Consider the following 14,515-nt stretch of genomic DNA (forward strand, 5'->3'; position numbering starts at 1 on the left):
AATTTATGTATCTTGCCTCAAGTTGGTCCAAGGTGGGCCCACGGAGCCCCGATACCCCGTGAATGATCTAAATTGCCTCATTTCCGTCCGTTTTTCACAGGCAACATCTGAACTATCATTTTGAACATAATATGACTGTTTTTATATAAATCTCACAATATGGTTCTGATATCTGAAAATCTAGTTCGGGTTATGATCTGTCGTACCTCCCCAAGTGACGTGTAGGCGCGTAGTTTGAAAACTATCTGAATACTTTGAATCGATCTGCCAGTTGGCCTATTTCTGTTCCGTTGAATCTGTACGACGATCTGTACGTATGTGGTTTTTCATTAATCAGTTCGTGCATGTGCTATGATTCCTTTCACCGGATCCCGGGCCGGTATGTATATCGTGCGGATGGGCCGCCGAGCCCCATATGTGAAATTCGAAGTATGATGTGTCCGGTTCCGGGGTACTGTGGTATATGTCCGTCCCCGGTTACCGAGGATATATTATGAAGTATGATGTGTCCGGGCTCGGGGTGCTGTGTTATCTGTCCGCCCCCGGGTACCGTGGTTATGTTATGATGTATGACGAAGATCGGAGAAGAATTTCTGATATATGTTGTGTTGTGGTGCCAATGGCAGGAGTGGCGACCACGTTCCTGTACCCTATATACGATTCTGTCTGTCCGTCCGGATTATCTGTCCGACTGGTTATGATTCTGTCTGTCCGTCCGGATTATCTGTCCGACTGGTTATGATTCTGTCTGTCCGTCCGGATTATCTGTCCGACTGGTTATGATTCTGTCTGTCCGTCCGGATTATCTGTCCGACTGGTTATGATTCTGTCTGTCCGTCCGGATTATCTGTCCGACTGGTTATGATTCTGTCTGTCCGTCCGGATTATCTGTCCGACTGGTTATGATTCTGTCTGTCCGTCCGGATTATCTGTCCGACTGGTTATGATTCTGTCTGTCCGTCTAGATTATCTGTCCGACTGGTTATGATTCTGTCTGTCCGTCCGGATTATCTGTCCGACTGGTTATGATTCTGTCTGTCCGTCCGGATTATCTGTCCGACTGGTTATGATTCTGTATGTCCGTATGGATTCCGATTTTGTATGTCCGTAGGGATTCTGATTTTGTCTGTCTGGACCATGATTCTGTCCGTCTGGCGGGACTATGACTCTGTCTGTCCGGCTTATGAGCCTGTTTATTATATTTATGCGCTTCCGGTCCAGATCATGATTATGTTTGATATATTTCTGCTTTACATACTCGGTACATTTTTGTACTGACCCCCGGTTCTTCGGGGGCTGCGCTACATGCCCGCAGGTACAGACGCACCAGGTGATACGCCGCCAGCGTAGGGTTCTTATTCAGCTGTTTTGAAGAGCTCCTTTGATCCGGAGCATACACTTTTGGTATATATCTTCTGTTTTCCGTATGTTCTGTATGTATGGAAATTCTGGGTACGGCGGGGCCCTGTCCCGTCATATGATTCTGTATGTCTGTAGAGGCCTGTAGATAGATGTGTGGGTTACGGGTTTCGTCTGTATGTTAGCCTTATCGGCTTATCTGTAAATGTCTGCATGTTCAGGTATATATATATGTTTGCGCGCGTGCCGTATCTGTATCGGCCTACTTCTGTAATATCCGTTTGAAAAAAAAAAAAATCTGTACGATATGAAATTCGGTCAGATAGGTATGTACGGGTACCCAGCTAGGGTACCAGTCGCGGCCCACGGGGTTGGGTCGTGACAGAAGTGGTATCAGAGCAGTTAGTCCTCGGAATGTCTACAGGCCGTGTCTAGTAGAGTCTTGTTTATCGATGTGTTGTGCACCACATCTATAAACAGGAAGCTACAGGGCATCTAGGATGTTACCCTTCTTTGGATTCTTAGATCGTGCGATAAAGCTATTTGATTAGGATGATCCTCTCCTAACGATCTGTTATGTTTTCAGCGATGCCTCCGAAGAAGGCAACAGCTGCCCAGAAGGGCAAGGCGGGGGTTGAGGCAGGGGAGACCAGCCGGGCCCAGAGAGTTATCAGGGCCAGTGTGCAGCCTGCACTTAAGGATGTGCCCCCATCATCTGGATCTGTTACACCCCCCTTGCCGGAGGATATCGTAGCAGCAGAAGCTGCTGATCAGGAGACGGCTCCACCGCGAGTTCCCGAGGTTCCAGTACCCGAGCCTCCAGCTCCACAGGCAGGGGCGGAGGGAAGGGCTATGCGAGATGCGGTCCAGTTGTTGACCACGCTGATGGCAGAGCAGGTTCGTAGACATGGATTTGGGGGTGGTCGTGCGGACAGATATGAAAGCTCCAGGGCTCGTGAGTTCTTGACATGTAATCCTCCAGAATTCTCCAGGACAAAACCTGAGGAGGACCCCCAGGAGTTTATTAGAAAGATGGAGAGCACGATACGGTTGATTAAGGCTTCGCCGACGGAGTCCGTTGAGTTGGCTTCGTATCGGTTATACGAGGTATCGGCGAACTGGTATGAGTCTTGGCAGCTCTCCAGGGACGACGGAGCTCCCCCAGTAGTATGGGCCGAGTTTACTAAGGCCTTCCTTGAGCATTTTCTACCTCCAGAGCTTCGGAGAGCCAGGGTTTATCGATTCTTGCATCTGAAACAGAACGGTAGGAGTGTTCGAGAGTATAGCCTGGAGTTCGACTCATTGGCTAGGTATGCACCCGCTATAGTAGCAGAGATGGCCGACAGGGTGCACCGGTATGTGATGGGGCTAGACCCCTATTTGATTGATGGTTGCCTGGCGATGGCTTCCCAGCCAGGAATGCATGTTGCCCGGGTACAGGCATATGCCCAAGGCATGGAGGACCGGCGTAGGGAGCGTCGGCCTGATAGGGGTCCCGATAGGGGCCGGCCTAAGAAAGCCAGATCGGCCGGATATTCAGGGGGATTCCCGGGTGAGTTTTCTCAGTGGCAGGGTAGCAGGTATCTGTCCCAGCCAGCATACAGTACGCCCCCACAGTTTTCGGGACAGAACTCCATGGCTTCGAGTTCGCGGGTAGATGGGAGTTTCAGTCAGATGGGGCCATCCATACCTCGATGTCCTCATTGCAGGAGGCGCCACCCCGGCGAGTGTTATCGTGACACTGGTGCCTGCTATTCTTGTGGCCAACAAGGCCATACGATGAGAGAGTGTCCATATAGGGGTGGTCCAGGTGGTTCAACCCAGCTTACCGGGTCAGTTGCTGGCTTATCTTCCCCTTCGGCAGCCATACGCCCCACGGGGCGAGGAGTACCAGCACCAGCACCAGCACCAGCACCAGCGAGTCGTGGCAGAGGTCGCGGTGCAGCTTCGGGTTATAGCGGTCCTTCGAACCGCGTATTTGCTTTGATCGGCCGGCAGGACCCAGGAGAGTCTTCCAGTGCACACCCAGGTATGCTACTGATCTCTTTTGAGAGATATGAGTATGAACAAGTCTGTATTTTGTTACGTCATGTGATTTCCTTCTTCCGGGTACTAGTAAGGGTAAGGTAATGTCTAACTCGATAGACACCGAGGATTCGAAATGGCGAAATGATAACTGTACGGTTTAGCCCGGGGTGGGACCCACTACGAGAATTTTCCGAAAATGTACCAAGATCCCGATTTGCCCTAAATTACGTGACAAAGGTCGTGCGGGGCGGTCGACGAAATTATACTAGCTGTAACGCATCAAAATGCATGAAAATTTCGAGGTTAAGCGTGCTAAGGCTAGAGTAATTCTGGGATGGGTGACCCCCCTGGGAAGGAAACAAAAAAAAAAAAAACCCTGTGGTATTATTGTCGGGATTAATAATGAAATATCGATAAGCGAAATTTTCATAAACCACTGGAGCCTTAATAAGAGTGGTCCGGTTCTGATCAAAAATCTGTTTGCTATACTTCTGCACTTCTGATTCTGAACACGTTTCTGTTTGACATAACTCTGTACGATTGACTCTGATTACGAATCTGTCTAACACGCCTCTGTATGTCTGATTCTAGATACGAATCTGTCTGGTACATCTCTATACGTCTAACTCTGATCGTGGATCTGTCTGATATAATTCTATACGTCTGACTCCGACTACGAATCTGTCCGACATAGTGCAGTACATCTGTCTCTGATTATGGATCTGTCCGATATGCTTTTGTGCGTCTGCCTCTAGTTATGAACCTGTTTGATGTAACGTGAAATTATGATAACGTTGTAAGGAACCGAGAAGTGTGACAAGAGGTGAAGGATGTTGATGGCAATCGTAACGTTGAAAGGAATTTTGAAGGAAAGAAAGGAACCTCCCTGAAGTGTCACGAGACCCCCTAAGGTCAATCGAACATTCGAGGACGAATGTTCAAAAGGGGGGGAGAATGTTATATCCTGCATTTTCGAACGTCGAATTATTTGTAAGCTGAGGTGGGGCCCACACGTCAAGATTTTTTTTTGGGACATGTGACAAATTATATGACTCACATATGTGAAGTTAAACACAACTCAAGAAGGACCCTTGGGCCAAATCAAAGTGGAAGCCCTCCAAAAGGACAATTTAAGGAAGCATTTTCGGATGATCTGACGTCTAGGGGCAAAAACGGTATTATAGGTTTGGAATTTGGGAAAACGCCCAGAAATAAAAGTTGTAGATAATTGAATTATCTTTCCATCCATAGGTCGTGGGCCCTCATACGATATCGGGATCAAAGGTTATGACCGTTTTACTGAACGAACATCCAGTCAGAAATTTTAACCCTGCGCGAACGCGCCCAGAGGGGGCGCGAACGCGCAGAAGGAAATCATTTACTCAACGCGATCGCGCCAGAAGGCAGCGCGATCGCGATGAACGCTTTTCCAGCTGCTTCTGGCAGCTTCCAAAACAATTATAAAGAGGGGGAGACCCCCTCATTTTCAGTCTAAAACCACGAACACCACCCCAAAAATCCCAGAAAACTCTCCAACTTTCCACCACCAAATTTTAGCCCAAACCAGGTATAATTTCCCAATTTCAGTCCGGATAGCGTATAATTTTCACTGCAGAATCGTATGGCGGTGTGTTGTGGCATAAAAATAAGGTGAAAAAGGGAAGATACAACAATATTAAAAGGAGAAAGGTATGAATCTCTTCCTATTTGTGTTAATACTAGTTTATTTACGAAGAAGACGCGATTAAATAATTGTATACTGAGTTAATTAGTTAGGAAAGTTGGAAAACAGCGTGTGGGCTGTTTTATGGAATATGTTGATATGAAAAAAGGATATTATTGATGTTGGTATTGTTGTTGTGTTGTTGACTGCTGAATTAAAAATTCGGGCTAGGCATATAAGCAGGGGAGATGCTGCCCAAATTTCTGTAGACAAATAGTGAATTAAAGAATGCTAAAAGTCTTACTATTGACAATTGGTAAATGTGACCATTTGTAGATTTTGAGCGAAACGGGAATTGAATTTGGACAAGCGTAAGACGCAGCTAAGGTATGTAAAGTCTTTCCCTTCATTCTTAGGCATGTTCTGAACATAATAGGCTCGGCCGCGAGCCTTAAATACGACTCCGTTCCTCGGAATTCGATATGGAAATCTGCTCCAATTCCTTCAGTAAGATTGGAACCATGTCCTTATAAAATATCTTTAAAGGGTGCTTTTGTACGAAACCTTCCTAAACGGAGTCGGAATACTTCCGAATGATTATGGATGGCCTCATAAGGTCTTTTATCAGTAATTTATGTATCTTGCCTCAAGTTGGTCCAAGGTGGGCCCACGGAGCCCCGATACCCCGTGAATGATCTAAATTGCCTCATTTCCGTCCGTTTTTCACAGGCAACATCTGAACTATCATTTTGAACATAATATGACTGTTTTTATATAAATCTCACAATATGGTTCTGATATCTGAAAATCTAGTTCGGGTTATGATCTGTCGTACCTCCCCAAGTGACGTGTAGGCGCGTAGTTTGAAAACTATCTGAATACTTTGAATCGATCTGCCAGTTGGCCTATTTCTGTTCCGTTGAATCTGTACGACGATCTGTACGTATGTGGTTTTTCATTAATCAGTTCGTGCATGTGCTATGATTCCTTTCACCGGATCCCGGGCCGGTATGTATATCGTGCGGATGGGCCGCCGAGCCCCATATGTGAAATTCGAAGTATGATGTGTCCGGTTCCGGGGTACTGTGGTATATGTCCGTCCCCGGTTACCGAGGATATATTATGAAGTATGATGTGTCCGGGCTCGGGGTGCTGTGTTATCTGTCCGCCCCCGGGTACCGTGGTTATGTTATGATGTATGACGAAGATCGGAGAAGAATTTCTGATATATGTTGTGTTGTGGTGCCAATGGCAGGAGTGGCGACCACGTTCCTGTACCCTATATACGATTCTGTCTGTCCGTCCGGATTATCTGTCCGACTGGTTATGATTCTGTCTGTCCGTCCGGATTATCTGTCCGACTGGTTATGATTCTGTCTGTCCGTCCGGATTATCTGTCCGACTGGTTATGATTCTGTCTGTCCGTCCGGATTATCTGTCCGACTGGTTATGATTCTGTCTGTCCGTCCGGATTATCTGTCCGACTGGTTATGATTCTGTCTGTCCGTCCGGATTATCTGTCCGACTGGTTATGATTCTGTATGTCCGTATGGATTCCGATTCTGTATGTCCGTAGGGATTCTGATTTTGTCTGTCTGGACCATGATTCTGTCCGTCTGGCGGGACTATGACTCTGTCTGTCCGGCTTATGAGTCTGTTTATTATATTTCTGCGCTTCCGGTCCAGATCATGATTATGTTTGATATATTTCTGATTTACATACTCGGTACATTTTTGTACTGACCCCCGGTTCTTCGGGGGCTGCGCTACATGCCCGCAGGTACAGACGCACCAGGTGATACGCCGCCAGCGTAGGGTTCTTATTCAGCTGTTTTGAAGAGCTCCTTTGATCCGGAGCATACACTTTTGGTATATATCTTCTGTTTTCCGTATGTTCTGTATGTATGGAAATTCTGGGTACGGCGGGGCCCTGTCCCGTCATATGATTCTGTATGTCTGTAGAGGCCTGTAGATAGATGTGTGGGTTACGGGTTTCGTCTGTATGTTAGCCTTATCGGCTTATCTGTAAATGTCTGCATGTTCAGGTATATATATATGTTTGCGCGCGTGCCGTATCTGTATCGGCCTACTTCTGTAATATCCGTTTGAAAAAAAAAAAAAATTGTACGATACGAAATTCGGTCAGATAGGTATGTACGGGTACCCAGCTAGGGTACCAGTCGCGGCCCACGGGGTTGGGTCGTGACAAAAAATACGGGTACGACAACTGGACTAATCCGGAGATGACACATGGCAGTCAAGGTCTAGTCAGAATTGGCTCAGCAGGAGCAATACCGGGCGTAGAACTAAGTCTTGTCTGATAAGATTGTTCCTATCCATCGAGACTCTGGGACCACATTGCACGCCTGTCTAGCTCTGGAACAGCAAGACTAAAATCACGACAGCATCCGATCGAGATAAGCTTCATCAGCAACCGTAACCAGAAAATTCGAGATTCTCTTCAACAGTTTCTCAACCGAGTACATAACGGCTCAAACATGCATATAAAAGTCATTATAGGGGGCGCATAATAAGGAATACGTTACTTCGGATTAGGCTACAAAAGTATCCCTTCCCCTCACTTGTATCCCATCTTATTTTCATCACAATAATTATCATATCCTCTCAGTTGTAGCTTTAGCGGCGACGTTGCCAGTCAATTACGCCGGGGACAATCTAATAAGATTCTCTTACTTTCTTTCATTTATTACTCATAATGTGATATTAATGTTTATTATTTTGATTATACTCATCACCAAGTCATTTGGCATTGAGAATGTATAATTTGATCACTAGAATCTGCGTGTCCTTGAATTTCGAATACAAATTCAATTGTTATTGTAGATCACCAATTTAGGGGTAAACAAGTGGGGGTTGCTCAGATGGTAAGCGTCCTTCACTTTTAACCCGAAAGTTGCGAGTTCGAGTCACCAAAGAAGCTAAGGGGGAGGGGTTAAAAAAAATAAAATAAAAATAAAATAAAAACTTCTCTTCTCCAAAAAGTGAACTTCAAACCCACAAGGCTGAAAGTTTAAACCATAACAGGTTTTTTGCTACTGATTGATATGTTTTGGGGGCTATAGTGACAAAATGAATTTCTTGGCCAATTGGTGCAATTGGGTGTAAGAAACTGTACATTGTTGTCGTTTTCTCCCAAAAGATAGAGAACATAGGGAATATAGATATTGTTCTTTCAAGAGTGCCTTAATGACCCATTGTCTCCTTAGATCAAGATGGGGAACAAATCAACAATTAATAAGGTAAAATAAGTTTGGGTGGGTAAAAATACCAAGGGATTTGTGCCTTTCAGAGTTGAAAAGAAAACTGGACGTAGACATAAAGCTAAATCCAATAGGATTGAATTAATAATTGATTTTACAGAATCAGTCAGATAGAGGCAGTCATGGAGAATGATATCTAAAAGGTCTGAATTATACTTGAAAAGAAAAAGTTCAAATGCACATTTGGTAATAGAATGGAGTACGAGAAATGCATGAATAATCATGGTGTTGGACTAGTTGGGCTCCTAGACTTGTTATCTTCAGATGATGGCCTGTTTCCAGAATCTGATTGCTGGATATCCTCAATCATCTGGACAACTTGGTTCATATCAGGCCTTGTTTCTGGCATATTTGCCACACAGGCCATTGCAATCTGCAGCATCTGCACCATCTCGTCTTCGATATTTTGAAACTTGATGAGCTCGGTATCAAACACCTCAGCAGTCCATTCCTCCCTGACAACAGACTGCACCCATTTGGGTAAATCTACCACCTCATCATGGCCAGGCGGCTGCACTGGTGCTTTGCCAGTAAGGAGTTCAAGAAGTAGAACACCAAAGCTGTAAACGTCGGATTTCTGAGTACATTTCTTGGTCTCGATAACCTCGGGTGCTCTATATCCTGCACTCCTAGATGGGATAGTAGGAGAGCCCATTAGCGGAGTAAGACCAACATCTGAGATGCATCCACTATTATCGTCTGTGAGAAGCACATTGGATGACTTGATATTGCCATGAATTAATTTTCCACCAGCAACAGAATGGATATGGGCAATACCACTTGCAGCTCCATGGGCAATCCTCAATCTAGATTCCCAATCCAGTGTTCTTCCCAAGTCCCTATTGCCTATAATCATAAACAAGGAGCAATGAGAGAAAAAAACTTTCTTGTATAAACAGTTAGATTGAAAATTAAGAATAGCACCGAACAATTAATCTATGTTCAACAACTTGCAAGTTGCATCTTGCTTCAAAAATTATGGAGAGCTGTGACTGCGTGAAAACAATATCACATGTCCTAAATCTTTGTAGTTATAAACTCTTCATGACAAACTTGTGTGCCCCTTTCAGGAGAGTTTATTTATAACAATTTTCTCCATGCTTTTCAAAGAAATTCAGTCTAGGGGCTTTGCTGAAGAATATAGGTACTTCATTTTACACTTAGAATATATGATCCCGTGCAATTTACAGTTGATTTTCTGGTCCGGTATTAGAAACTAAGGATATTCCCATGTACCTGAAAGGGTATGGCAGCTTAAATAATGGGAGGACAAAAAGAAGGAAGAAATATTACCATGCATTCGAGTGGATAAACTGCCTGCCTGTACATGATCATAGATAAGAAGTTTTTCATCCTTGGAAAAGTAATAAGCACGAAGAGCAACAACATTTCGATGCTGAGCCACAGTGCCAATTATCTGCATCTGTTGGTCAAACTCTCGTTTCCCAACAACAACTTCCTTGAGCCGTTTCACAACAACAGTTGTTCCCTCCTCCAAGATGGCCTTGTAGGTTGTTCCATAGCTCCCTTTACCCAAAACCTCAGCTGAGGCTCTCAACAGATCTTCGAGGTCAAAATTGAAAGAACAACCCTCAAAGAAGACCAATTTGTTCTTTTCAGCTGCTTGTACTCCACTACTGAAGTCCTCTGTTGGCTTCGGACTTCCTCCTCCATTAAAGTCTTTTCTTTCCTGAACACCTCTCTTACTATAATATCGCCTCATAAAACACAAGAAAATCAACACAACTAGACTGAGGATCCCTGCAACACCCCCCGCAACAATGCCAATGACAACCCCTGTACTTAAGCTTTTCTTGCCTTTCTGCTTTTCAGGAATTGCTGGTGAGGATGGCAGGACACTTGGAGAATGAGATGGTGGTGTTAGACTCAAAGAAGAAGGAGAAGGTGAAATTGAAGGGAATGGAGAAGGTGAAGGTGCAAACGAAGAGCATTGAGTCAAGGGTTGTCCGCATAATAGAGAATTTCCTTGAAATGAAGAAGCAGGAAACTTTGCAAGGGATGGTGGAATTGAACCATTGAGTTGGTTATTGCTCATATTCAATTGCGTAAGCCTAGGAAGGTTCAAATTAGGAATGGATCCAGTCAGCGAGTTGTTTTGTAGGTTCAAACTAGTAAGGCGGGTCAGATTTTGAATTGCTGTTGGAATTTTTCCAGAGAACGAGTTGAACGAGAGATCTATAAAGTTGAGCTGTGGAGATAGAGCGGAAGGGATTTCACCAGAAAATTGGTTTCGTTGGAGAAATATGAAACGGAGGGAAGGAAGAGAGGTGATGTCAGAAGGAATATTGCCACTCAGCCCATTGAAATGAAGGCTGAGAGTTGTTAGTGCATCCAGTCTTCCTATTGTATTATCTGGAATAGGACCATAGAGTCCAATACCAGGAAGCCGAAGTGCAACTACACGACTGCCATCTGAGTTGCAACCGACGCCATGCCATGTGCAAATGGAAGAGTTAGTGTTCCACTTGAAATTTCGAAGATGAGGTACTGCAGAAGCAAAGTCAAGTAGCGCTTGTCTATCTGAGCTTAGATCAGCAATAACTTTTGGGAAGAGGAGCAAAATCGGAAACAAAGAAAGAGCAAGCAGAGCTACTGTTGAGTGTAGCTTAATCATTTTAATAATTATGAATAAATATGATTTCCTATTTGCTCCTGGACTTCCCAAGTCAACTCAAGCTGCCATAAGAGATCAACGTTGAGTATCATCCATTTGCATCACCTAGCAACAACGGTATCACCCTGAAACAAAGTTAGAAGAAAGCAATGAAAAAAGATATACACAACTACTTGGCAAAGAAACTCAGAGACATGCAAAATACCCCCACACAATACCATAGCAGTAGAGAAAAGGATCTATTATATGTATTATTTTCTTTCCTTTGGCATTTGAATGATTTTTCATGACACACAGCAGAGAAAATAGTTTCTGCCTCCTTTTATTTTAAATATCTTTTGCATTAGTTAGAGGTTTTATCACTAAGGTTCATACTGTTACATAGTCCTCTACCAGCTTCTAAGTCTAAAATCTGTCTAGTGCACTTGCTTTTCTGTTTCTGTCTACCCTACCAAACTAGTAGCATGTCTAAGAGAATAGCACCCTCAACAGACAGAATGAAAAATTAGCCTTTTCTTTTCATGTCTTTTAAAGCTGATGGAAAGGTCAAATGAAGAAACAGAGAGAATCAAGTAATCAACCACACTGCTAAAAGTGCAGCGGCAATACCAGTTGAGGAGTTATGTGATTGGCTCGACAGGTTTTCACACTTTGTGTCATTCTCCTATCACTTTCTAGGCCGGAGCAGAATGACTATATATAGTAAACTAAGCATGAGAATTGAAGGAAACAGAACAATCAAGAAAGAAAGAGCTGAAGGAAACAGCTCAGCATTCAGAGCCCGCAATTTCCAGCTTATCTGTTGAAGGAACGACTATAAGACGTGCCCACAAAAAGATGTTGCCGAGTATTTATTTGGACACATAATAAGAGTTAATGCCTCCTTTAGACATCTTAAATTCTGAAAGTCAATGACTCCATGAACTACTTCTTAGATGCATCACACCTCTCTCGTCCCTAATGCAGTAAACCGAGTTGCCTGGAAAGAGCAGATGACACATGTTCCAGATACTTGAAAAGATTTCTTCTTTCTGTATTACCACCCTCTAGTTCCTAATTTCAACTATCCATCCTACCATTAGACAAAGAAACTAGTCCATGAATAGTTTAAATATCTTATGTTGAGAAATTCTAGCTAAAATTGGTTGCCATATCCAAAATCTATACCTATGAACTTAAGGCGTTTGGACATGAGTTCGTTGAGATTTGAAAAAAAAAAAAAAAAAGGGTATTTGAAAGTTTAGTTGTGTTAGGACATGAAAACAAAATTGAAGTCATGTGAGTGAAAGCTTGAAATACTCCTAAAACCTAAAAACTGTGTTTTAAACTTCAAATTTTATATTTCAAGTTTGAAGTCGAAAAAATGAGCTAATTTGATGAGCAAACACTTGATTGGAGATTGAAATAATCTCCAGTTATAATTCCAAAATTTTCAACCAAAATCTATGGCCTAAGGGGTATGCTGGTAGTAGAGTTGGAACCCAAAAGGGTCAACAAATATAATTGACACCAATGTAAAGCTTTCACAAAAGTTTAAGCACTATTAGAAAGTTCAAATGCAAAATTGCCTTAATGCACCAAAGGAAAAAGACAAAGAAAGAGTATACCTTGAAATCTTGAAAAATGGTGACTGAGAAACTGCAGTGAAGAAAATGGGAGAGCTTAATAACGGTTGAGAATTGAGAAAAGTGAAGTCTTGTGCCTTACAATTCCCCTCTAAACTTCCTACTCCAACGGCATTTTCTTTACTTTGGAAAATAAGAAAGATAACAAAACAAAAAGGTAAAAAGATTATTCTCTTAGGCAAGAAAGAGCCAAACTTGGTTTCTTGGAACACCTTTTTCTTTTTTCCCCTCTGTAGCAGTTGGTGGTACTGGTAGGGAAAAAAAAAGACAGTAGCAAGGAAAATCTTTTCTTTTTCAACTTGTTCGTGAAGCAAACGGAATCTCAGGTATCATAGCACAGATCTCAATGCTTTCTTCAAGGGGCTCTCCCAACTACTTTCTTCTTTATTTTTACACTTCACATAACATCATTTTCAACCACTGAAGCTTCTCCCATTGTTAGGATTATTCATTTACACTGATTGATATGACAATTGGCAAGCCTGGAAATTGGTTTGGTGCACTATTTAATTGTTTAATGTAGAGAAACAAAAAGGAAGTGCTCTTTTTGACCTTAATTTTATGTTTGGTCTCAACTACACTCACCAAAAAGTTTGGCCATTAGTTTAACACATCACTAATTAAGATGGAGAGGGTGGCTAAGCATGGTCTAAAGTTTCATTCATTGGAATGTCCTTTAGATTACTTTTTTAGTGTTTATTTTAGGAGAAATTTAAATACCAGATTACAAGCGAAGCAGGCCAAATTTAAGGCAATGGCTATTGTGGTAGTTGAATCATTTACTTACAACATTATTTCAGATTTCAGAAATTTGGTGGGGCCCACTGCACAGCAAAGACAAAAGCCTAAGCCGTTGACCATGCAAAGAGTTGTTAAGATTTTGCCACAAAACAACAATGTTAGTAATGTCGTCTGTTTTTGTCCTCCTTCTCACCCAAAATTCTTTAGCTAAAACCGAAACAGACAAATCAGGTCCGGCAGATAATAACAATAATATTTGATAGAAAAAGACCAAAACCCAACTTTAATGAACAAATGAATTAACGTTAATTTCTAAAGAATCTCAAGGTTTCAAATTATGTTGGAACTCTATAATTGACCTCTATTAATGTACTAACTACTACATCACTATGAATAGTGTTTCCAAAGGCGTTTTTGGGGCGACTCTTGAGGCGGGGCATACCAAAAACGCTCCGGGGCACATATGATGCGCATATGAACGATGTCGATCCATATGTGCTAGAATTTGGGGTGTAAGTTCCGGGTGCAGAAGTGTAAAGTGTTAGTGTTAATATTTTAATGATGACATGTTTAATATGCAACAAAAATATTCAAAGGCGAAAGTGGGCCCTGCTGAATATGCATAGCCCATAAAGAGTCCACAAAGTTGTGAAGCCCAGTCAGCTATCACCAAGGAGGGTTTATAACAAGATAAATAAGCTAATGCTTATTTAAAGAAGCCGCGCCAAAATCAAGCCAAGTACCAGTAAGAGATCTCTCCTTTTATCAAAGGAAAGTAAATCATTCAAGGATGGAAGTGACAACTCAGTAATCAATCAAGAGAAGCTTAAGATCAATCAAATCTGTCCAAACAACGAAAGTAAGCACCAAGGCTTAGACGCTCCAAAGTCGTTGAAGATTGACCCTGTGGAAATCAAGGAAGGAACATATACCACATTAAAAGCTCTAACTGTTACGCCTCGTACTTTTGTACGTTCAGTTTCTTCGTGAGTTGGTTGTCATAGATTTGGAAAGCGGAATTATCTTTGAGGTTTTATAATATTAGACGTGTTCATCTTGAGTATATGAGGGTTTAAGTTCGTGCTTAGTATGTGTTGGAAGGATTAGAGGTTAAACGAATCGACAAGAATGCGTTTCGATGAAAGTTGGGATTTACGGTTGGATTTTACGGACCGTGTATTTG

The 14,515-nt window shown here is 42.7% G+C and overlaps 1 protein-coding gene across 2 annotated transcripts; it reads right to left on the bottom strand.

The window, feature by feature from the left end:
• Window positions 1-8,381: 8,381 nt before the first annotated feature.
• Window positions 8,382-13,308, bottom strand: LOC132631176 (probable inactive receptor kinase At5g58300). 2 transcript variants are annotated; one of them, XM_060346775.1, is made up of 3 exons: window positions 12,574-13,308; window positions 9,625-11,071; window positions 8,382-9,177 (listed from the first exon to the last, which is right to left on the bottom strand). In XM_060346775.1, exons 2-3 carry the CDS (start codon window positions 10,964-10,966, stop codon window positions 8,552-8,554), a joined length of 1,968 nt encoding a protein of 655 aa, XP_060202758.1. In that variant the 5' UTR covers window positions 10,967-11,071; window positions 12,574-13,308; the 3' UTR covers window positions 8,382-8,551. The 2 variants fall into 2 exon arrangements, with proteins under 2 accessions (XP_060202758.1, XP_060202757.1); XM_060346774.1 differs by having other exon boundaries at window positions 9,625-11,091.
• Between the last annotated feature and the right edge of the window lie 1,207 nt (window positions 13,309-14,515).

The sequence above is a fragment of the Lycium barbarum genome, chromosome 3 (assembly GCF_019175385.1).
Source record: "Lycium barbarum isolate Lr01 chromosome 3, ASM1917538v2, whole genome shotgun sequence".
Classification (NCBI taxonomy): domain Eukaryota; kingdom Viridiplantae; phylum Streptophyta; class Magnoliopsida; order Solanales; family Solanaceae; genus Lycium; species Lycium barbarum.